Here is a 25,470-nt window from a genome sequence, read left to right on the forward strand (position 1 = left end):
AGGGAATCAAGGGAAGAGAATCAAATGAAGAGAAGAGAGGCAACATGAAGAAAAGAAGCTAATCTATACCCTACAAAATTAAGAGGAGTAAGGGAAGCGGCAGTTAGGAGGGTGATGGGTAGGCTGTTGACAGGTGACATGGACCAAGATATATTGTATTTATAAACTGCTTTGTAGATGGCAACTCTTTTGTACATCTAATTAAAGATCATTGAAAATTTTAAAAATGAGAAAAAAGAGGAAAAGAAAAAAGTTTTGGTTTTTTTTTTTAACTCAAGGCACAAAGACTGGTTTTAAATTAGGGTTCTGATAAGTTTGCTTCTGACATCATGACATTATTTCTGTCACAAAGAAAGAAAGAACATACTTTTTTCTAGGATAACAATTCTCCTAATTAAGGAACGCCTCTAAAACTATACTCAGGGAACTCTGATGGCCTGTTTTGAACTCTCCCTCCCTCCCTCCCTCCCTCCCTCCTTTCCTCCTTCCCTTCCTCCTCCTCCCTCCCTCTCCCCTCTCTGGTCCTAGTGGGATGCTCATAAGGTCAAAGATGGGGTCTTCCATATTTGGAAACATACCATATAAAAATATACTCAGAGATAAGGGGGGAGGCTGAGAGAATACAGAGGAAAGAGAAGTAGAGGGGGCTGAGAAGAGAAAAAGAAAGGTGCAAATGGAGGCAAGGCAGGACGGGAAGGGAAGATGGTAATGTGAGCTGATGGGTATAAAGTTACAGTTTGGTGGGACATATTCTTTTTCTTCTAATGCACACGAGGCTGACCATAGCTAATACATTGTGTATTAAAAACTAGTTTGAAGAGGGGATTTTTTTTTTTTTGGTCAGTCATGGGGGTTGAACTCGGCCTGGGCGCTGTCCCTCAGCTCTTCAGCTCAAGGCTGGCACACTACCATTTGAGCCACAGCACCACTTCTGGCTTTTTTCTGCTTATGCGGTGCTGAGGAATCAAACTCAGAGTCTCATGCATGCAAGGCAAGCGCTCTACCACTGAGCCACCTTCCCAGCCCAGAAGAGGGGATTTTGAATGTTGTCTCTACCCAGAAATGACAAATGTTTGTGGTAATGCATAGACTAGTTACCCTGATTTGAGTATTACATGTTACAAACACTTAACAGAACATCGCACTGTATTCCATAAACATGGAAAATTATTTCTTTTTGTCACAAAGGACAAATGAAGCAAGGCACCGGTGGCTCATGCTTGTCATCCTAATTACTCAGGAGGCTAAGATCTGAGGATCTCAGTTTGAAGCCAACCCCAGTCAGACAAATCTCATTTCCAATTAACTAGCAAGAGACTGGAAGTGGAGAGGCAGCCCAAGGGGTAGAATGCCAGCCTGGAGTGGAAAAAGAAAGCTAAGCCAGAGCACAAAGCCTTGAGTTCAAGCCTCAGTACTGTATGCACGCATACACACACACACACACACACACACACACACACACACACACACAAACATATACATGCACACAAATCTAATGAAAGAAAAGGATTGAGCTACAGCAAGAACCAAAAGCTGGGTGTAGGCTGTCGCGTGGGCTGGTCTCCATGTCTGTGTGCGTGGCATCTTTGCAGGGTGGTCAGGCCTGGCATCTGGCTTCCCACACACCTACCTCTATGGGATAAGGAGCGCTGAACTCCACCTCGGCCAGGTTCCAGGCGGCATTCCCCGGGTTGTTCACTTTCCAGATCTCTTCATACAGGCCCGCCACGTCCCGAGTATACAGGGAGAAGACATTGTCGTTCCTTTGCTCGAGCTGGTAATAGAATGACAGGCAGCCGGACATGGGAGCTGTGGTCACGGGGGAAACCAGCTGTGCCACTTCCTGAAAGTGTTTGACGTACACGGAGTCCACGTACATGTAGTGGCCTGGAATGACACCGGAAGACACAGCAAGAGTTTGGAATGACTCCATTCTGGGGCCCACTCCAGCACGACTTCCAGTGGCAGCGGTGGGGCAGAAGAGGAGCGGGTATAGATGAGATCTGGTCATGGGTGGATAAATGTTGCAGCTTGCAGGCTGGCACATGATTTCAGGGCATTCTACCACAACTAAACCCGTAGCATGTAGCTTCTCTTTTATTGAGACAAAAGGACTCAGGGACAATGCCCAGGTCCCAACTTCAAGCCCTGTGACTGACAAAAAACATTCTCATCAGAGGAGACCAGATAGGCTGTGTCCACCTTGCAGAATACATTGACTTGGAATACACCAAGGGTAGTGCTTTACCACTTTGAGCCACAGTACCACTTCTGGTTTTCTGATGGATAACTGGATAAAAGAGTCTCATGGACTTTGCTGCCCAGGCTGGCTTTGAACTGTGATCCTCAGATCTCAGCCTCCTAAATAGCTAGGATGACAGGTGTGAGCCACCAGCGCCTGACAGAATTGAAAGGAAGAGTCTGAATGTCAAACTGGACAGAACTTCTAATACAGAAAGAAGGACACTCCTTCTATCAAAGCCCAAATGCCTATCAGCAGCTCTGGGAAGGAGGGAAGTGGGCAGCTAGACTTGTCTAGAACTTTCTAGCAATGGAGATTGCATGGTGGCCAGTGAGTCCCTATAACATAACTTTCTGTGCATCAAGAACTCACGTGAACCTCAAAGGCAGAGATGCAGTGGATGTTACCTTTTGTAATACATCTTAGCAATCGAGCAGGTATTGTTTCTGGAAGATACGCCTCAGAGGGAATCTGAGGAGAGGAGAGCTTGGGTTCTTTGCTACATCACTGGCGGGTGGGCACAGGTTGGGCTGCCCACTTCTCCTTCAACAGAATTAGCTTCAGCTTCCATAACTGCCTGCCAGTCTCAGCTGCCTCCCCTTTGGCTCTACAACAGTGTTTGTACCAAGGCCACAACATTCTGGAATGTTTCCTAGCCAGTGATCCAGCATCCCAGGGGATGCTCTTCAGGAAATCACCAATCCACCTAGCCATGCCCCCGCCCCCCCAAGATTCACATCCTGTGCTGAAAACTCTTCTCCAGCAAGGCCGGGCTAGGACGGGTCTTTTCTTTCCTCTGTACAATATTAAAAACTCGAGTCTATGATGGAATTGGTGCAAAGACAAAGGAATCTAGGCTGGGTTTGTTATTGTACTTGTGATGACTATACTCGTTTGCCTTATGATTTGAAAATAATTAAAACTAAAATCTCGCCATGGCTTCTAGACAGCGTGTCTAACGCACGAATAGAGAACCAACTTTGTCTCCAGCGACTATGCTCCTCCCCCTCTTCTCCCCTCACAGGTATTGTCTCCCACCTAATCACAGCTTAGTGCCAGTTTCTCAGGAACTCCAACTCATACTGCTCTGAAGTGAGGAGCATTGTGCCTCGGGTAAGAAAGAATGCATCATCTCCAAAGAGTCTGCAAGAGTTTCAAAGCATCTTTGAAACCTGGTAAAAATCCACTTGCAGCTATTCTTCCCACTTTCAGGGTGGGATCACCCTGCTAAGCTCGAGAAAATTCTCACCCTCAGCCCCGTGGTGATTTGATTCTCCCTTGCAGTTGACAGATACGTGCCAGTCTTTTTAAAAAGACAGTCAGTAGCTCACCTACTGTGGAGACAATGTTTTATTTCCTCTATTTGTGGTTGAAGTGCCTCCTCAACAACTCGTGTTCATGATGCTAAAGTGAGCCACAGTCACATTTCCTGTCCAGAAAAAAAAATCCAGCAAACATATTGTGACCTGCCCAAAGTGAATCAGAGAGGTTTCTGGGAATCAGATCAAGACTGCTGACACTATGTCTCACATGAAACCACTAGACAAAACCACATTCTGTGGCCCTCTTTTTTCTCTCCTTAATTCATTGGTTGCCAGTTGGATATATGTATGTTCATATATATACATATATATATATACACACACACATATATATGTGTGTATATTTATACGTGTATACACATACATATATATTTTACTGATGAGCCAAATAACACAGTGTTTCTACTGGGTCACAAAAGGCAACTCATCACAAGTTTTTCATCTCAGTTGAAGGGATGGAAGTGAATTAGAAACCATTCATCCTTCAGGTGTCTGTCCCTGGAGGCCAGGGACATCATTCCTGGCTGAATGGTCCCGTGCAGTCTTCACTGAAGAGGGGAAGCCAGTGACTGGATGGGAGCAAGGTTGCCAAGGGCAGGGTGAGGAAGGCATTAGGCTTCGCTCCGTGGAGAATAAAGAAGGTTGCCGGGCGCTGGTGGCTCACGCCTGTAATCCTAGGTACTCAGGAGGCTGAGATCTGAGGATCGCGGTTCAAAGCCAGCCCGGGCAGGAGAGACCGTGAGACTCCTATCTCCAATAAACCACCAGAAAACCGGAAGTGGCGCTGTAGCTCAAGTGGTAGAGCACTCACTTTGAGCTGAAGAGCTGAGGGACAGCGCCCAGGCCCAGAGTTCAAGCCCACGACCAACAAAAAAAAAAAAAAGAAGGTAATCTGAAGCACTCAGGAAATGATGTCCAATGTCCGGCACTGTAGGACTTTTCCTTCCTAGTTCAATAAATTCAGCCCTTCTTTCTAATCCAGTATTCTTGAGCTTCCAGAACATCTTGGAAAAGGTGATTTTTGTTAGATCATTAGGATTTATGCAGGATGAAATTAGTTCAGATAGAAATGAGTACGGATAGACTGTAGGCAGACAGGATCTTATAATCAATTAAACCATTAGGGATCTAGTAGGCTTGACAGGTGGTGTGTGTGTGTGTGTGTGTGTGCGTGTGTGTGTGTGTGTGTGTGTGTACTGGGGCTTGAACTCAGAATCTCAAGATCTCACTTGCTGTTTTGTTCAAGGGTGGCACTTGAGCACTTGAGCCACATTTCTACTTCTGGCTTTTTGCTAGTTCATCAGAGATAAGTGTCTCATGGACTTTTCTGCCTGAACTGGCTTTGAAACAGGATCTTTAGATCTCAGTCTTCTGAGTAGCTAGTTCATGGCTGGTCCTCTGAAGTCTCTGCTGATTTTTCCCCTCCATACTCAAATTGGAAGTCAATCTCTTTTCTAAGTTTTGGTTATGCACAAAGAGCCTGAGGGTTTACAACCACTTTGGGCTGGGAAGGTGGCTCAGTGATAGAGTGCTTGCCTTGCATGCCTGAGGCCCTGAGTTCGATTCCTCAGCACCACATAAGCAAAAAGAAAAAAGCTGGAAGTGGCGCTGTGGATCAAGTGGTAGAGCGCTAGCCTTGAGCTGAAGAGCTGAGGGACAGCGCCCAAGCCCAGAGTTCAGGCCCCACAACTGACCAAAACGAAAAACAACAGCAACAAAAAACCCCACAACCCACCGAATTGTTGAAAGGTGATAATTCTTGGCATTGCCAGCCAATGCTAAGACTCTCCCCCAAGTAGCTCCTGAGTGAAGGTCCGTGAGCATTTACTTCTGAAGGAATTTCCTTCTTCCGGGCAGCAGCCTCTGCATTCACTCAACTTTTCAAGCAGAACCATTGGCTCTGTGGAGTCAGCCATTTCTTCCCACCTTGGATTAGGAAAAGGAACTTGAAAGGCAGCTCCTGAGCATTTATTTTCAAACAGCTTGGCTACGTAGTATTCCCCAAGGATTTCCCATGGCTTGGCCTTGATGCCAAAGTCAGCCTCTGACTCAGCCGGGATTCCGCCCCATTGACCACATCTGTCTTCTAGTTGTGTTGTCTGTTTCTGTGTTGTCAGCTGTCTGGACGATCTGTCTCTTGTCCTGAAGATATGTATACCACATGGAAATCCCTACTGGTGTGCTACCATGGTGGGCAGACAGCACCCAAAGACAGCAAGTTAACATGCCTGCTTTCCTAACGCCATGTAATTCACAAGGGTTTGGGCAGCTTTTACAATAATAGAGTTAACTCTAGTCTTCTTTTTCCCCACAGCTTTCAAGGGTGACATAAATGGAAAATGAATGTGATGGTGGGACTTTGGTATGGTTTGGGTATGAATGTCCCTGTCCAACTCATCTGTGGTAGAGGAGCAATACTCAGAGGTGGGGATTTAGAGATTACTGGATAGTAAGGGCTCTCATCTATAATCAGTGGATTGATCCATGGATGGATTCATGATTTGATGGCAATATTAAGAGGTGGTAGAATCCAAAGAAGAGGTGGGGAAATAGGCCACTGATGGCCTGCCTTTGAAGGGTGTACCTTGTCTTGGCGTTACTCTCTGCTTCCTGGCTGCCATGAGATGAGAAGTCTTTACCACACATTCTTACTGCCATGATGTTTTCCTCATCTCAGGCCCAAAGAAATGGATCCAGTAGACCATGGACTAACACCTCTTGAGACAAGGGCCAACATAAGTCTTTCCTGTCAGGTATTTTCTCCCAGCCACCAAAGGCTATGTAACGCAGACTCCTCTTCACCTCTGCTAGGACCTCAAAACTGAGAGCAATAGGTGACATGCATCTTTTATCCTGTAAAGATTCCTAGTAGGTCATCAATGTGGTATGTGGTACTGTTCCGCACTTGAGGTAGATGGATCCCATCTCTCCCCTCTAGTCTGCAGACATGAGAATACTAGAAATGGACCTGAGATGGAAGACAATCTTTCTCTGAGGAGTTAGGATGGCATGGCACTTGTTGTATGTGGGCTTTTATCCTTTCAAGGGAAGAGACAGGGCTTGTATTCCCCTCTCTTACCTTAGTTGAGGGAGGGTGGGCTAGACAGCCACTCATGGAGGAGTGGAGAAGGGAAATATCCTTCTGACCTTATCACAACCCAATGTGCGGAGCATCCTAGGCTCTGTAACTCCGTTGACCTCACCATGATGGTGACCAGAGTTCTTCAATGAACTTGATGAATGAACACTGGAGTTTGTACAGTACAGAGGCATTTAGTAGTAGTAGTAGTACCTGGCATTTGAATGCCAACAGCTAAGAAGAAGCTGACTGCAGCTGATCATACTGGTGGCTCATGCCTATAATCTTAACTACTCGGGAGGCTGAGATCTGAAGATTGAAGTTGGAAGCCAGGCTGTGTTATTTTCCATGAACCAGCAAAAAGCTGGAAGTGGAAGTAGGGACCAATTGGTAGAGCACCAGCTTGGAACCAAAAAAAAAATCCAAGCAAGAGCTCAAGGCCCTCAGTTCAAACCTCATGATCAGCACTCACAGAAAAAAAAAAAAACAGAAAAAACAAACAAAGAAGCTGACTATAGGGAATTTCTGTTGCTAATGAACTACTTTTCCAAACTTTGTAGCTTAGAAGGTAGCTGGGCTATAGTATCTGAGAAAGATTCTTCTCAGGAGGATTTTCTCCTAGCATTGCTGCACCAATAGAAAAGGGCCACTGGAGGAATCTTGTACTCAGAGGAGCCAAGGGGGGTTCAGAGATGGCCTGCCAGGAAGAGCATCATGTCTGTCTGGAATGAGTGGAAGAGTAGAATTTCATTCTCCAGTGGCCAGAATTTGCCACCTTCACTATGCAAGGAGTCAACACCAGATTAAATAGCACCAGGGAAGTAAAACTATTTTTGTCCATCTTTTCCTTAAGTTCCAAAGCTTAGGACACTTCTTCTACCCTGAAGGATCCTGATGGAAGAGAAGAGAAAAGGAAAGGTCCAGAAAGAGACAAAGTAAGAACGTGGTCTCTTCTGCTGCTTCTCTGTGGACCAGATTTGAATTGGATGAGACACTGGAGCTGTGACTTGATTGAACTTAATCCTCGAAAATGAGGCTGTCTGTCAGAATGTGAAAATGACTAGGAAGCCATGGTAGGAGATGCTGCAGAGCTGGCACAAAGGCAATGCGAAGGAAAAGAATAAAGCTGCTTCTCTACTCAGTGCTAATGCCACGGCCCAAATAGATGCAGTGACAGAGCAAATGAACAGGTGCTGTGAGATGACCCCTGAACTCAACCCAAACCAAAAGGAGAAAGGAGTGTCATGCGTGATGGACACGTGATTCGTCGAACTCATGGTCGTAGGTGGCATAAAAGAATTCTGCTCTTATTTTAGGTCTTGAAACTGTATCCAGAGTGTCACCCTGAGCAGCTAGCATTAAATCTCAGCAAAGAGATGTTTCCCTCATTATTTTTCCAGCAATTATCTCTCTCTCTCTGTCCTCCTCTCTGTTTGGCGAAGGTATGTAGAAAACAGTAATGATCTGAGTTAGATTTTGTTTCACTTCATAAAATATTAATAAGGAATAAAACCACCTGCAACAAGTAAGAAACAAGTAAGAAAAAGAAACACAGAATAAAATCACATGCCGTATAGTACAACAAAGACAGCCCACCACAGCTTTTATTGTATCCTCTGTTAGCTGTTTCTATTGCTTGAATTCGGGGACATTTGACAATTGTGACTCAGTGTTTGGACTAAACCATTAAAGCACACAGCAAATGAAAGAAAATTCATATCTCCATTGTAGTTTGCAGCATTTACATTCTGTTTTCCCTCCTCTACAACACAAAGACCAGAGCGCTGGTCTTCCCCCATCTTGGCTGCAGCTCCAATATTTCTGAGCTGGGGCTGAAACCCCCCAATCTCCCCAGGTAAGAGACGGTTCTGCTGTGTGTCTCTAGTTGTGTGTGTGTGTGTGTGTGTGTGTGTGTGTGTGTGCTGTTTTGCCTGGAAGTAAAGGCCTACATTGCTTCTAGTATATGAATGAACATGAGATGAGTTTATAGAGAACAAAATCTGCTGCTGCAGGCAGACATTTGAACCATTTAATCTTTACGTTATATCTAAATTGATAGAGCTCAGGGAAAATCAATATGCCCCAATGAAAGCCAAGGAAAGACAGGAGGCAATCTCTGCCTTTTGTTTAGAGCATTGGAAATTTTCTTTGTAAGAGCTTCCTTCCTTTCTCCCTTCCTCCCTCCCTCCCTTCCTCCCTCCTTTCCTCCCTCCCTTCCTCCCTCCCTCCCTTCCTTCCTTCCTTCCTTCCTTCCTTCCTTCCTTCTTTCCTTCCTTTTTCCTTCCTTCCTTCCTTCCTTCTTTCCTTCCTTTTTCCTTTCTTCCTTTCTTCCTTTCTTCCTTCCTTCCTTCCTTCCTTCTTTCCTTCCTTTTTCCTTTCTTCCTTCCTTCCTTCCTTCCCTCCCTTCTTCCTTTCAGTCTTCTTCCTTTCCTTTTGGTGGTATTGGGAACTGAATTCACTCTTACCACTTGAGCCATGGCTATATTCCTTTTGTTTTTCAGATAGGGTCTCATACTTTTGCTCGGGCTGATGGGATCACAACCTTTCTTTTACTTTTGCTTTTACTTTTACTTTTGCTCAGGATGGTTGGTTCTCAACCTTTTCTTTCCTCTGCTTACAGAGTAGCTGAGATTACAGCTCTGTGTCACTACACCTGGCCCGTGGGTAAATCTTTGAGTCACATGCATGTAGTTTCTTAAATAAAATACTTTAGAGTCTTTGGAGCTCACTGGAGCTCAGGGATCTGGGAAACGCTAGTGTGCAACACTGCCTGCCTTTGGACGTATGTTGGAATAGTCAGAGAAGAGAAAGGGTGGGAAGATGGAGAGGGAGAGATGGGAGAAAGGAACAGAAAGGGGACAGAAACAAGTGCAGTGGTAGGAGGGACGGCCCCGATCTCAGGTCTTAGTGTTCACCAAAGAAGACCTTGATGCCTGTATCTTTTAATCCTTTTTAAACTGTTTTTCTTTTGGTTGTTGTGCTGCTGGTCCTGAGACTTAAACTCAGGCTCTGGGCCCTGTCCCTATGCATTTTTTTCCTCTCAAAGCTAGTGCACTATTGTTTCAACTCCACTTCTGGCTTTTTTTTTGTGGGTTTTAAGGGGAGATAAGAGTCTCATGCCTTTCCTGCCTATGCTGGCTTCAAATTGCAATCCTCAGATCTCAGCCTCCTGAATAGCTAGGATTACAGGCACGTGTACACACACACACACACACACACACACACACACACAGTGCAAATAACAAGAAATCATAGAGAATGAAGAAAAAAATAAGGGGCTAGAAAAACTTGTTTGATTTTTTCAGGCACAGGTGCATGCTGCCATCACCATTAATTGATTGGGACTGAGAAGACCACCTCTGTATCTACATTGCAAAGGCCCCCAAAGAGAAAATAGATGCTTTGTGAAGCAGAACCAAAACTCCTAGCCTTGTTCTTATTGGCAAACCAGAACGCCAGAATCTTCTTGCTCTTGGAAAAGAACTTGGAGCTGAAGACTAGAATGGTTTGCAATTATGGGGAGAGGTAGGCTTGTACAAAGTCCCACGAGAGGCCAAGCAAAAGCAGTAATGATGAGTAAGAAAAGAAAGTCTTTGCCCTGGTCCTTCTGGGGCTTTCTCTGACTCCTAGAGGCCAGGACCATCTTACCTTCCAACGTACCTTGCAAAGAACCACCTTATTTGGCCGCCAGGGGGCCCCATTGCACACCACTTTCAGAATCCATCAAGCTTGGCTTACCTCACTTGTCAACTGGGAAGGTCTTAAAGACTTCATCTGCTTTTAGTGAGAAGTAACTTGGGATGACTATAGCTTTGTCTTAGCCATAAATCAATACATCGATGAGAAGATCAACCATGAAAATGTGAGCTGAGCAAGCCCAAGTCACAAGTTAAGGTAAAACCTTTAAGTGGGTGTCCTGGTTCTCAGTGATGGAGCACATAACTGCAGTTTGCCCCCCCCCCCCGCTTGTCTATCTTTCCCTCCTTCGCCACCAGGCCTTCTGGTCCCTTCTACCAGTCCCTTTCCCCTCCCTTTTCTGTGGACAGAAGCCACAGTCAGATTAAGGCCAGGGGTAGACTTCCTGCTGAGAAAAGACCTCCCCCCACCCCTCTGCGAGGTTTCCCAGCTCTCACCCAGCTCACTCTTGAAAGTGTGGTCCTTTGGGAGGTTGGAGTGGGTGTTCCGAGTCGTTCCTCCTCCAACAAACCAGTTCACGTTGGGGTTCCAGCGGTTCACAAAGCCACAGAGATGGTTCTCCTCAAAGTCGCATTCTAGTGGGAAAGAAATCAAAGCATACTTTCAGGGACCTCCACCACACTGGGAGCCACCACACACACTGCAGAGTTTGCCCACCGCCCCGTCAGACCCTCACACCGTCTCTTCCTTTGCCCCCAGGAACATCTGGACCAGGACTCCTGGCTACTATTGGCCAAGAAGAGAGATACTGTAATGAATGATCTTTCTTAAGGGGGGGACATTTTATTGCTATTAATTGCTATTACAGGAATGATGTAGAGATGGGTCATGGTTCCATAAGTCAGGTAAAGAGTCCATTTCTTTTGGGGCAATGTCACCCCCTCCTTTATGTTCTCTTTGTTTCTTCAGCCCATGCCTACCCACAGAGTTCACTTTCAACAGTGTCTAGTGAATACTACTCTCTCTCCATTTCTGTGCCTCCAAACAAACAAAATAGAAAAGAAAACACAAACAGCAGCAGGGGGAAATAAAACTCTCTTGTTTTCATTTCCTGGAGTTCATTTAGATAAATATTATTTGATGGGATTAGAGGCACATAAACATTGTGCCTTTGTATTCCTCTCCTAAGAATATCCTCCTTTGAGACCAAAGGAGGATTCACGTGGTATGCGAATGCCCAGAGGGCTCTGTATCATGATGAAGCAACATCCTAATCACCATCACCCCTTTCCAATTGTGGTCCTTTCTCTTACTAGCCATGAGACTTGCTGTGTGGCTCACCATCTCTCTTAGCCTCTGTATGTGAACATCCATGTTCACATGTGGACAACATTCTTACCTCACAGGGCTGTTGTAATCATGGGGAGGCTTGATACAAACTGACCATTTTTGTTACTCATCTTTTTTTTTTTCTGCTTATGTGGTGCTGAGGAATTGAACCCAGGGCCTCATGCATGCAAGGCAAGCGCTCTACCACTGAGCCACTTCCCCCAGCCCTTACTCATCTTTCTTGGGGGAGGTCAATACTAGAGATTAAACACAGGGCCTTGTACAAGCGAGGTAAGTGCTCTACCTGCTGAGCCATGCCTCTGGCCACATGGTAAGTTCCTAACGATTGGAATGTGATCCTCCTACTTATGATTCTCTGTGGCATCAGGGATGATAGGTGTGTGCCACAGCACCCAGCCATTGGTTGAGATGAACTTTTATGCCTAGGCTGGTCTCAAACATGATTGCTTGATCTCTACCTCCCAAGTAGTTAGGATTATAGGCTTGAGCCATCACACCCAACTTTGTTGGTCATCTGTATTTAATTACTTTTGAGGGGTACTGAAACCAGGGCCTTGTACATTTTAAGCATGTGCTGTGCCACTGAGCTGCACGCATTCTTATTTTAATGCCTCTCAGCTCCAGAATTGCTTTTTTTTTTTCAGTTGGTCATGGAGCTTGAACTCTGGGCCTGGGCGCTGTCCCTCAGCTCTTCAGCTCAAGGCTAGTGCACTATCACTTGAGCCACAGCACCACTTCCAGTTTTTTTTCCTGGTTTATTGGAGATAAGAGTTTCATAGACTTTCCCACTTGGGCTGGCTTTGAACCACAATCCTCAAATCTAAGCCTCCTGGATTATAGGCATGAGCCACTGATGCTTGGCTCAGCTCCAGAAATCTTGTCCACCCACTTTCTTTAACTTGATGGTCCGTCCTCCATCCTTTCCTTTCCTGATGGTGGAAAATATTGAGAGCGGAAGAGCTAGTTTTCTAGATGCTAATCTCACTCCCTGCCCCTTTTTCTTTTAAAATTGTTTTTAAAGGGGATCTACAGAGGGGTTACTGTTTCATAAGTCAGGTAAAGAGGGCATTTTTTGAACACTTCCTCACTCCCTCTCTCTCAGTTTTTCCCTCCCATCCCCACCCACAAGTTGTGTAGTGCACTTACAACATAGTGTCTAGTGAGTACCCCTGCTGCGTTTGTTCACCCTCTGTCCCTCCACTTCTGTGCCTCCCCTTACCCTCCCAAAGACAGACAAACAAAAAGAAAGAAAAATGAGAACAGCAATGATAAACAAACAAACAAACTTCTTGTGGGCAGGTGCCGGTGGCTCACACCTGTAATCCTAGCTACTCAGGAGGCTGAGATCTGAGGATCTCTATTCAAAGCCAGCCCGGGCAGGAAAGTCCGTGAGACTCTTATCTCCAATAAAATGCCAGAAAACTGGAAGTGGTGCTGTGGCTCAAGTGGTAGAGTGCTCGCCTTGAGCTGAAGTGCTGAGGGACAGCGCCCAGGCCCAGAGTTCAAGCCCCACAACAAACAACAACAAAAATAAACAAACAAATAAAAAACTTCTTGTTTCCATTTCCTGAAGTTCATTTCAATAAATATTATTTTCTATGATCAGATGCACATAGCCTTTTTTTTAAGTGTGTGTGTGTGTGTGTGTGTGTGTGTGTGTTTGTGTGTGTGTCTGTGTGTGTGTATGAGACAGTTCTGGGGCTTGAACCTGATTTCAAGCCTGGACACTTCTGTGCTCAAGGCTAGCACTCTGCCACTTGAGCAACAGCTCCACTTCCAGCTTGTTTGCTTTTTTTGTGTGTGTGTGGTTAATTGGAGATAGGAGTCTCATGGACTTTCCTGCTTTGGCTGCCTTTGAACCATGATCCTCAGATCTCAGCGTCCTGAGTAGCTAGGATTATAGGCTCGATCCACCAGTACCCAGTCCTGCTTTTCTTATAAAGAAGCATCTAGTCACAATAGAAGGAGAGGCATAACCCAGGTTTCTGGGTCCTTCTGTTGCCCCCCATAATCTTGCAATTAAAACATATAAGACGGCAGCATTCATTGGTTCATGCTTCAGTTATTTGATCTTGTTAAACTATGTGATAGGGAAGATTGAGGTTCAAAGCCAGCCAGATGAAATGTTAGCAGGAGCCAACTAAAATAGAAAGGGATGGAGGTATGGCTCAGTTGGTAGAGTGCCTGCCTCAAGTGTAAGGCCCTTAATGTAACCACAAACAACTCCCCAAACAACAACAAACAAACAATCATGAAAGATAATTTCAATTCTGTCCTTCTCTGCCTGTCCCACCCTCTAGAGGTTGATTTATCTGGACTGGACCAATGGGGTTCTCTGACTTGCTGTGGAATTCCACTAACAGTGGCTGGAAGGCTTGTGAAAGCTGAATCCCCCAACTCCTCCCTGCTAAGTTGCTGTGATTGGCTGTGTCCAGACATGATTTACATACCACAGCCTACTTGAGGAAGCCCTCACCATACAGCTGAAGATCTATGGATGGAAGCAGGAAACAGCTTCTGAGCCATCTCTGTTTGAGTCCTGGGTCACAACCCATCCCTTGCTGCTGGCTTTTCCCACTTTGTGATCTCTTTGATGAGCTTATTTTAAATCACTGAGGCCAAGTTTCCCCATCTTCCCTCTTCCCTGCCAGGTCCCTAGCTGCTATAGTTGTCAGCGTGTTTTTTCATTAGCAAGGATTTTTAAGACTGACTTTCAACTTTTCCACTGCACAGTCTGCCAACCTGTGCCCAATATTCAGTGCCTCAGGCTGCCACGGAGTATCATAAAAAGAAAAGGAAATATTCTTCAGGGTAGTGGGCAGAATTCTAAGCATTTTATATAGATCAACAAAGGAGAGAGTGTGATTTTACAGTTTAACAAGGTAAAATATTGCCATCTCCCTCTTAAAAACAAACCGAAAGAAGAAAGATGATTAACATAATTCACATTTCTTGAGTGCCAAGCATTTTCCTAGTGGCCTTCATATTCATGTTCTCATGAATTTGCACAATATTCCAGTGAGGGAAGCATTTTATCCCCATTTTACAGGTGATTAAACAGAAGCCCCAAGGTGCAATGAGCTGATTGAGCCAACAGGGGGCGCCATGCAGATGCAACTGGGGCGCCATGCAGATGCACCTGACTGGTTCATTTTGACCAGGTTCCAAGCACTGCACGTGGAATACCAACTACAGAGAAGTTCTAAGGAAGAACCTGGCCTAACCTCGCCGTATCTTTAGAAAATACTTTCCCAGTCTATTTTCCTTCCCTTGCATAACAGATGTCTTTGGAAGGTCAATCGGGGACTTGGGTCGCAAGGAAATTAGCAAAGGCTTCTTTTCTTTGAGAAGCATCTTTGACTTTTTACTCTCTCCCTCCACATCCAAGTCTTCCAAGTCTCTCAGATCTGCTGATCTGTTCCTTTTGTACTGCTCACCCCCTATGGAAGGCCATAGCCTCTTCCTTGGGATTTTCTAGCTCATACCTATGTACGGGCTTTGTCTCCGGCTCATTTTCAAAGTGGCAGTCAGAAATGCCATCATCTGAAAACCACAGGCCCCTCCCCTGATTTATAGCACCTCCCAAACATCGAATTCAGTAAGTTGGGGCTCATTTCCCTGGATCCAGGCTCTTTCTGGAGGAACTCCCTGCCAAGTACCGATTCTCTTTCACACTTGTCTCACTCTGGACAGCTCTACACTTCCTCTCTAGGATTCTGCACAGCCAACCTTTTTCTTCCTCTTTACACCTCCCCTGGAAGTATTTATGGAGTTCAGAGATTGTTTTGTCAGTGGCAAACAAGTCCAGGCTGAACATCCACAGGGCAGAAGTGTCTTCTCTTCCTGGGTTCTCAGAAGCTGGCATATATGACTCCCAGCTACCTTCATATGTTTCCAGTTACATTCATATCCATGATCACATTAACTTGCAGAAGAATCCAATGAGGGAAGCATTTTAACCCCATTTTACAGGTGAGAAATAGAAGCTGAGAATTGCAATGAGTTGGCTGAGCCAACAGGGGGCGCTGCTCAGCTGCAACTAACGGGTACACGTGGATCCCATTCCAAGCATTGCAGGTGGAATACCACCTGCAGAAGTTCGACCAGCCTGGTGGAATCTCAGTGGCAGCTGTGACGATTCAGACAGGGGTAATAGTTTACGGGGAGAGAAATGGAGGACAAAGAGGCAAAAACGATGCCAATTTTTCTGGGAAAACACACACACACACACAAGAATTTACAGCAAATCTAGTACTATTTGTGGATAGGGATGGCTTTTTGAGACAGTCTCTCCCTAGGCAGCTCAGAATGTTGCGTCAAATTTGGAATCCTTCTGCCTCAGCGTCCCCACTGTCGAGTTTACAGACACGAGCCACTATACCCAGCCCCAGAAAGTATTTTTGTGAGAACGTATTGAAACCAGGTGGAAATATTGAGGTGACAGTCTTTGCACGGACTTGCTTTTCCTGAATCCAGTTGGTCCACGTGAAGGCCAATGAGCAAAGTCAGGGAAGCCAGGTTAAGCCTCCAAGGTCTGCTACCAAAGAATTGAACCAGCTATGAATTATGCCCAGTGCTCTATGACATAGCTGGTCTTTAGGACTGGGTCAATGCTTTCCAACTACCGGTGTCTCAAGAAACGTTTGTTTTCTAGTGGAGTGAAAGTAAGACTCACCGATGCAGTAGCCGGTTGTCATCTTGATTTCAAAGAGGGCAATGCTGGCTGAGTTTCCCCGTCCTAGGACACCCTCTACTAAAATCTGCACAACACAGGGAGAAGAAGGACAGTTAGATATCAAAGTATTTTGTTCCCTGTTCGGGACTGTGGCTGTTAGATGGGCAATTCAAGGTCTGCAGAGTTGCAATGGGCTCATTGCATCTGGGCAAAATTTCACTATGGATTTTATAACCAGAGTATATGAATACACACATGCATGTGCCCTCACGTGCACGCATGCATGCATGTGTGTGTGTGTGTACTAAAACGTACTCAGAAATTGGAAGTTAGCAATGTGTCTGATAGCATCTCAGAACCAGCCATCTCTGCTATCCCAATCATCACCTCCTCTTGGCTTATGGTAGCACTGACTGGTCATGTGGAGAAGCCAGTTTGCATCCCTGGGGAAACCCATGCTAAGCATGATCAAGAAGGGAGGGCGGAGAACCTGGAGGATAGGGGACTGTGTGTGGAAAAAGTAGAAAGTCCAAATCTGACAGTAAGCTTTCCATCTAAAACGGAGAGGGCTCATGGATGATAGAACATGTTACAGTTTCTGCATTGATGAAGGAATGAGAATTTTACACCAGGAGGAAGAGATAGAGAAGAATTAAAACCTCGAGTTCCCAATTTCAAGAAATATGATCATGTATTTTTAGGGGCCCCGTTTCCGGAATGAACAGCTTTCCCTTCTATAAGTTTTAACCTTACATTTTTGACAACTATGTTGGCGCATTTGGGATATGATCACCATTGGGAAGATGATGTGAAATAAGAAACTCAGACCTCTCCCCCCCAATCATTTCCCCCTCAGTGAGGAGGACCCCAAGCAAACAACACTGGGAGGAGAATATATATGTTCTCATAACTTTTCAAAGGAGACCAAGCACAAGCTGGGGATGTAGAGGGACCCTAGGACTGGAGAAGTCTTCACGAAGGCTCGCTCAACTTTCCGTGACACATTCTCAGTAAATTTCACTTCATGGCCAACTGTGTAGAGTTCCAGTGTCTTTTCCTGCTTCTGTGTGCACTCAACTCTTTACACAATCACAGGACATGTCCTGTAAATTTCTTTTCTCTCTTTCTAAGTACTTTCCATTTCCTCCTTTTATTAAAATGGCTCACCCAAATTTTGTCGCTATTAAACCACAAGGATGATCATCTATACACCTACCACACAGTCAAAGAAGGATGAAGGCAATCATATGAAATAAGAATATGCCAGCAAACCCATTACAAAATCCACTTCCAATTAAATCCATACAGAATTTAAATTCTTACAGAAGTCTCATTTAAATAGCACTTTCTTGAAGAATAAACAACAGATGAATTTACATTTTAGTAATGATCTTCGACGATATAACGAACCTAAATAGAAGAAACTCACATAGTTTAAGATCTCAGCTAGCACAAAATGCATCTCATGTGCTTTGTCTCTTCGACCGAAACTCTACTTACTTTGAATTTCTTGGGACTGTCTTGCAGATCCAGGCTGACGATGAGCCAGCTGTCTGAGGGCTCCTTGGTGGACCAAAGCAAGCGATCAAAAGTTTCATCTTCAAATCTCACATGGAGGCTCAGCTGGCTGGAATCTGACAGAGCCCCCGAGGACGCGGCTATCTGATAGACCAGGCGGAGACAGCTCCATTCCTCCGCCTGTAAGTCAGAGCTGAGCAGCACGGCTTTCTCCCCTGGTTTGGCAAAGGAGGTGTCCACATAAACATAATGGCCTGGAGAGAGAAAAGAACACAAGGAAGGGATCCATCCATCTTGTGTGCATGCGACTTGGGAAAAGCCACAGCTCGGGTCTGTTAGATCTGCAGGCAGCCCAGCTCAGCCTGCACACAGGATCCCCGACATTCAATGATGGGGTGGTCAGGGGCCACTTTTCCACATGACAGGAGCAGCTGGATGCTGAGTACGGTGCCATTCAGAGGCATGTGCTCCCCAGCTCGTCTCCAATCCATCACTTCCCGTTAGTCCTGACCCTGAGTTCAAGTGCCTACTGGATTTCATTACCTCATGGCAGGTCTGCTTAACACTTTGCACCTGTCTCCCTGTGGGTCAGGGAGGGGGTGGTTCCTGGCTCGGGGATACTGATCCTGGGGGGGCTTCTCCCCAGACTGGAGACCAAGTGACTTGGTGGACTCCACTCTCTCCCCTCCCAGCGCCCCACATGCTTAATGAGTTCATGTGCCTTTATCTGAGATCCTCGTGGTAAACTGAGTCTATGTGGTTTTCTCAGCCTGGTCCTGAGGCCTAGGCTGAAATAGTTCCGAGTGAAGTCTATCTTTTAAAATGTAGAAATAAAGTGTCTCTCCCTAGACTCTTCCAGAGCCAGACTGCCCAGTTCTGATAGCTCAATGGAGAAGCATGTACAAAACACGGTTGCATAGGGGTGGAAAGCTGTGGCATAGCACACATTATATCCTCCGCCATCCCCTCCTCTCCTTCCCCCTCCTTCCTATTCCCTTTCTCCGCTTCCTTTCCCTTTCTCTATCCTTCTCTATTTCCCTTCCCTCCTCCATCCTCTCTTTGAACTCTACTAATATCGACAAGAGCCTTCCAATCAACACTCTAGCCACCTGACTTCCTATACCAGCCTCTATGATCAGTACAAGAGAGCAGCAGAGGCCAGCTCAGCGAGGACCAGCCTCCCACGTAGGATGCACGTGTGCCATGGTCTTCAGGGAGATCTGCTCACTCTGAGCGGGGTTCAGGCTTGAGATTGGTCTCCAGATGGCCATCTTCTGAACATAGGAGCCACCCCGCGGGTACAAACACTAACTGCTTCCAGAGCCAACTCAGGCAACTCCCTGTGAGAAAGTCTGACCCTTGCAACCACGGCTACCATCAACACCTGCTGCCTGCTGGCGGCACTCAGGAGGAGCCTGCGCTGTTCTAAGTGTGACATGTGTGTTTGCAAGTTTGGAGACCCATTGGGGTTTCAAAGCATTAAGCTGGGGGCCCCAGATGCCAACGGATTGTTGAATTGCCACTGAGGGAATGTGCTCCACCTTCTTTTCCCCACTCTGCTACTGATGCAGAAGAAGGAGGTCCGAACAGGCTGGGAGTGCGGAATGATGGAGACGGGGTGGTGATGGATGGGGAAGACGCAGAAAGCACTTCCCATCATTTCTGAGGAAGTAAGAGAGTCAGGAAGGGGCGCAACAAGGGAAAGAAAGAAAGATCCTAGGGAATCGCATCGATCTTCACAGCAAATGCTGATTTTGCTGTCATGGAGACTCGATTCTTGCATGTCCCAGTGTCTCCCCAACCTTCCATTCATGGCCTACTCCCAAAGGGAACAACTCATCTTGAAGCAGTTGTTCTCAAATTTGAGTTGGGGTGGTCACTTTGAGGGCATACTCAAACAGAGAGTGTTCTCCTTTTAGCCAGTCGGTCTGGGTGGTGCTGATGGGTATGGGGGATGCCGCATTTAAATTATACACCAGAAATTCTGTTTTTTTTTTTAAAGACTTGCCTGCGAATGTGTCTAGAGGCTGCACCACAGGGCATCCAAAGGCTTATTAACCCAACTGATTTTGTATTTACTTAGTAAACGAGTACACTTTTCTTAGTTCAATTAACCAGCGCCAGTGCTAACTACTTTTTACTACAACTGCCAAGTTCCAGATAAATATATACTTTTCATGCCTGGCCTAGAGCAGCGGTGGCTACCACTAAATATAGGGTCTCTACAGCCCCAGCTCATCAGTCTACATTGGCATTTGAACCCATACTATTGGTAACCCCCACTTTTGGTCTCAATGCAAGCATGCATTTTGTGGTCATGTTACAGTTACTCTGAGCTAGAAAGGACATGACATAATTTGAAAACAGTTTAGAGTGAATGCAGAAGAGCAAAGTATTCATATTCAAGGATTCAACTTTCCCCATGCAGTGTCCAATTAAATTACTGTTCTAAAACAACTTTGCAAATCCGTTCTCCTTACTTTATTAAAGAGAATTATTTTTACCAAAGACCAAATTAGAGTGAAATATTTCATTTATTCTATCCTCATGAGATTGGCATCAATAAGTGTTCCTTAGAAATCATTCACATGCCTAAAATGCACCCATTCTATACAATTCACTAGTGATTTTTCCTCTTTCATGTGCCAGTCTTAAACTCAAGGTCTTAGGCCCTTGCTTGGCTTTTTCCGCTCTACCACTGAGCCACAGCTTCACTTCTGGCTTTTTGGTGGTATAATCAGAGATAAGAGCCTCATGGACTTTTTATGCTTAGGCCGGCTTTGAATCACAAACTTCCTATCTCCACCTCTTGAGTAACTATGATTATAGGCATGAACCACTGGTGCCTGGTACAGTTCAATAGTTTCAGTCTATTTACAAAGTTGTGCAGACACCAAGTGTCATTGATAGACATTTTTCATTTCCCTGTCCCCATCCTCTAGAAACGATCAATCTACTTTGTCTGTATGGATTTGTCTTTTCTAGACATATCCTCATATAATCTATGTCTCTTTTGTGACTGGCTTCTTTCTCTTAGAATGTTTTCAAGGGTCATCCATATTACAGCATGTATTACATTTCATATAAGAGTAATCTTGGGCCTGAAGAATATTCTGTTTTATAGATATGCCATTATTTATTTATCCACTCACCACTTGATGGAAATTTGGATTGTTTCATCTTTCTGCTACTATGAATCATAATGCTATTACGAGCATCAATATATAAGTTTTCCTGTAGGTGTATGTTTTAATTCCCTGGTGTTGCAAGTCTTTGATTTTCAGAGGCTTAAAAATTTGATTTTCTGGAAGAGAATTTGGCATTATAATGAAATTATAATAAGCAAACTTCACTCTGGATCACCTAGAAGAGGGACTGGGTAGTTTAGGAATAGTTAAAGCTAGTTCCTTAAACTGGTCATGATGGAACAGGCCTGAAATTTCATCATTCTGAAGGATGAAGCAGGAGGATCAGAGTTAGAGGCCAGCTGGTGGCAGAGCCTGTAATTCCAGGTACTTGGGAGGCTGAGATCAGAAGATTATGGTTCCAAGCTAACCTGGGCAGAAAAGATTTGGGATGCTGATTTCTGGTTAACCTCTAGTTAACCAGCAAAAAGATGGAAGTGGAGGGATTGCTCAAGTGGTAGAATGCTAGTCTGGAGTGAAAAAAAAAACTGAGCAAGAGCTGAAGGCTCTGAGTTCAAGCCTAAATAAACAATCAACCAAATAAATAAATATTGGTTCCTTTTTGGAGGGCTCTACCTGAAACAAAGACATAATATTGGAGCTGGAGACGATCCTCAGTGGAAAATGCTTGCCTGACCTGTGAGCGACCTTGAGTTTGAGTCCTTGCATTACAGGGTAGAAAACAATGACAGCAAAAGCTCAATCTGGGAGCTGGGTGCCAGTGGCTTATGCCTGTAATCCAAGATACTCAGGAGGCTGAAATCGAAAGATCATGGTTTGAAGCCAGCCCAGGCAGGAAATTCTGTGAGACTCTTATCTCTAATAAACTACTAAAAAAAAAAAGCCAGAAGTAGTGCTGTGATTGAAATGGTAGAGCACTAGCTTTGAGCAAAAGAAGCTCAGGGACAGTGCCCAGACCCAGAGTTTAAAAAAAAATAAAGTTGATTTTCTGCCAGATTCCAGTAGCTCATGCCTGTAATCCAAACTACTCAGGAGTCTGAAATACCAAGATTGCAGTTTGAAAGCCAGTTTGAGCAAGGAAGTCCTTGATACTCTTATCTCTAAGTAGAAAAAAAAAGCTAAGAGTAGAGGTGTGAGTCAAAATGTTAGAGTACCAGCCTTGAGGGAAAAATGCCTTTGGGACAGTGACTAGACCCTGAGCTCAAGCCCTACAACTAGAAGGAAAAAAAAGAAAAAGAAAAGAAAAAGAAAAAAAAAGTAAATGAAAAGTTGCTTTTCACCATCTTGCCATTGTTTAAGGGAAAGGATTTTCTAGTCTTTATTATACCATGTTCCTGATGTCAGTCCTTTCCCCCATCATCTTAACCAATGAGAGTAGACAGAGACATTAAACATATATAATAGAAAGACAAAACATGACTAGAATCACACAGGGATTGCATATAGCTCACATCTGGATCCAGCTGAGAAGATTCCCAACTCCACTGTGAACACATGGAGTCTGGAGGAAAGGGAAGGATTCACTTCAAACGCAGCTGCTAAAGGGAATCTGAACTGATTGATGATACATTTATTGGAAAGGATAAAAATCTTTACGGCCATACACATCCAAACAGATAGTTTTTTTTAATTAATTGAGCAATCAGGGACAATAATTAAATCATTTTGCCCAAAAGGAAAGATTCCATCTGCCCCGGGGTCTGAACAAGTCTTTTCTCACACAGGCTCTAGAAAACAATGAAAGGAAAATCTTTCTTGTTTCCAGGAAAATAAGATTTAAAAAAAATTCTGAGCCCATCCAAGGTTTTGAATGTATAGCATTGCACAGGTTAAGACTTTGTCATGCTTAGATGAATTGGATTATTCGTTTCTTTTCTGCAAAATGGCTACTATAACAGAATAGACTCCATCACACACACATCCAGCATTTGGAAAAGCACTCGTTATAATCAGGAAACAACAAACCGACTGCAATTAGTCCAGGCCCTGCTCAGGCTGACGTGTTTTCCCCCGGAAGCCTATCTCATTACCTTCTAAAGAAAATATGGATCACAACCCCGAGAGACACGGTGGCTGCATTGTTCATAAAACACACACGGCATTTTAACATGTGGGAAACCATATGCATTCTAGGTATGACCTGAGGAATTTTCTAGGGCACTTTTTACAGCACACAACTCTTGCACCTTCTGTCCTCATTTTAGGAAGTAAACCTCTCATGAGACATGAATTGGTACCTATAGGGTTGTGGTGAGGGCCTAAGGACAGGATACATGGTAGCTAGCCTGCTTTGTAAATTGCCATGTTAATTATTTCTGTTCTTGTCACCCTTCAGTTCATCCAGAGGCAGTGAAAAGGTCATCTTTCCCTCTTCCTGTTTTCTAGTGTGGATCAGAGTAGGCATTCACTCAAGTAGCAGATGAACAGCATCTTTTCAATGCTGATATTATAACTGTTTTTATTCCTTTTACTTTAATTGATCCTTTGGTGTTAAAAAATCTATACCAATGTCCTGTCTGGTATGAAGCACCTCTCAGTGACCCATAATCAGGATATGTTTTGACAGCTAAGCCCTGGATCCTACCCTAGATGATCTCATGTGGAATCCTGCATTTTTACTCCTGGTATGAATCAGGCTCACACTTTGTAACCCAGGTCTGAGGATAGTGCCTAAGACTTTCTACTGGTTACTTCTTACCACTGCTAACCAAGACAAAGGCTCCTCCTCCCCCTCTTCCCCCTCCTCCCCCTCTTCCCCCTCCTCCCCCTCCTTCTCTTCCTCCTCCCCCTCCTTCTCTTCCTCCTCCCCCTCCTTCTCTTCCTCCTTCCCCTCCTTCCCTCCTCCCCCTCCCCCTCCTCCTCCTCCTCCTCCTCTTTCTCCTTTTCCTCCTCCTCTTCCTCTTTCTTTTTTCAACTTCCTTTCCAGGGCTGATTTCCAGCCCTTGGCCTCCGGCTAGGATCTTTCCCCCTAATTTCCTGGACCCCTTAGGATCGGATTTCCTGAATTACATCCTGCCTGGAAGGGTGCGGAGGGGCTATGCCATGTGGTTATATGTCAGCCAAGTATTGGTTCAAACTCCATCCACAACTTGGAGAAATGAAGTCACTTTGGGAAAACTAGTTCTATTGCCTGAAATATCTTTATTGGTAAAATGAGTGTCATATTCTTACCTTCTGCTTGAAGCCCTTAATCTCACTATTATCCTATGCTATTTAATAGATCACTAACTAGAAAACTGACTACTTTAATCACATGAAAATGAACATAGCTTTCAATAATGCATCTCTCATCTCATAAACTGCTTCTGTGAATGGAAACTCCTTTGTAGGACTACTTTAAAGAAAATAAAAATAGTTTTTGAAAAAGAAATCTTTGAGCTGGGCACTGTTGGCTCAGGTCTACAATCCTAGATATTCGGGAGGCTGAGATGTGAGGATCACAGCTCAAAGCTAGCCTGGTCCATAAACTACTCAGAAAAAGCCAGAAGTGTTGCTGTGGCTCAAGTGGCAGAGTGCTAGCCTTGAGCCCAAAGAGGCTCAGGGGCCAAGGATCCACAACAAAAGAATAAAGGAAATCGTTGGTTATGATTCCAAAGGAACTACTGCACATTGCATTCTGAGCAGGAGATTCTTAATGCAAGTTCTTGGCTTTCTTCCTATCCAATGGTCCTACGTGGTGGAAGCGCCATTTCTCATATCAGGAAAAGGAATTCATGAAATGAATTACCAGGTCGAGGTCGCAGCACCTGCCCCTTGGTTTTCAGAGATACCTTATAGTCTTGGGCTCCAGAAATATATCTCTGCAAATAAGGTGAGAAGGAGTAAGTCAACATGGAAGTGGTGGGTTTGGGGGCCATCATTGGCAGCTCGGGGGCCCCCAGGTATCAGCCTAATGTGCAAGGTGCAGTGTGGAATGTCAGTCCAGTGACTTAATAAGTATGAGCTACCTTACACTGAACAGAAAGCATGATGCCTCTCATGGGCAGCCCATTTCAACAAAGACCCTGGACTCCTAGGGGCTGGCTAGCAGCACAATACCTCATCTCATCCACCATAGACCAGATTTCCCATCACTCCACTGTGTTAGAAAGGATCGCTCCATGGGTTTTTCAAGGCAGACATGATCTTTCTCAGTAAACATGTTTTTTTGTTTTGTTTTGTGCTGTTGTTTGCTGTTTTTTTTTTTAAGAGGAATACTTTCTCTTCTCTCTTTTATGGCCATGCCTGCCAGACGCAAGAGACTTCTCATTCTCATTCAATCCAAGTTCATGAAACCTTGGCTTCAGATTTGTTTCTGAGGCTGAGGAGATGAGTGAGGTTTAAGAAGTCTTCAATCTGACTCTCCTGAGGAGAGGTTGTACTGAGGTTGATGGTTGCTTTGCAGTGCTTTTTTATACCCAGGCCCTACCGGAAGTGTGACAGGCCGAACAATCTATAATTGAGAAGCAGCAGCCAGATCTTGCTGTCCTATTTTGGTTCCCAGTGGTAAGAAACCCCTCCTA

The 25,470-nt window shown here is 44.8% G+C and overlaps 1 protein-coding gene across 1 annotated transcript in view; it reads right to left on the bottom strand.

Annotated features, from left to right (window-relative positions):
* Mamdc2 (MAM domain containing 2) overlaps positions 1 to 24,825 on the bottom strand; it is an 81,797-nt gene extending 56,972 nt beyond the window's left edge. Inside the window, exons 1-5 of the mRNA XM_013018399.1 lie at positions 24,696 to 24,825; positions 17,805 to 18,076; positions 16,305 to 16,389; positions 10,777 to 10,914; positions 1,631 to 1,887 (exon numbers count right to left, since the gene is read on the bottom strand). Of these exons, the coding sequence (XP_012873853.1) occupies positions 1,631 to 1,887; positions 10,777 to 10,914; positions 16,305 to 16,389; positions 17,805 to 18,076; positions 24,696 to 24,825 (882 nt within the window). The remainder of the gene's footprint in view (positions 1 to 1,630; positions 1,888 to 10,776; positions 10,915 to 16,304; positions 16,390 to 17,804; positions 18,077 to 24,695) is intronic.
* Positions 24,826 to 25,470: the final 645 nt, after the last annotated feature.

This window comes from Dipodomys ordii, unplaced genomic scaffold (assembly GCF_000151885.1).
Source record: "Dipodomys ordii isolate 6190 unplaced genomic scaffold, Dord_2.0 Scaffold40, whole genome shotgun sequence".
NCBI lineage: Eukaryota > Metazoa > Chordata > Mammalia > Rodentia > Heteromyidae > Dipodomys > Dipodomys ordii.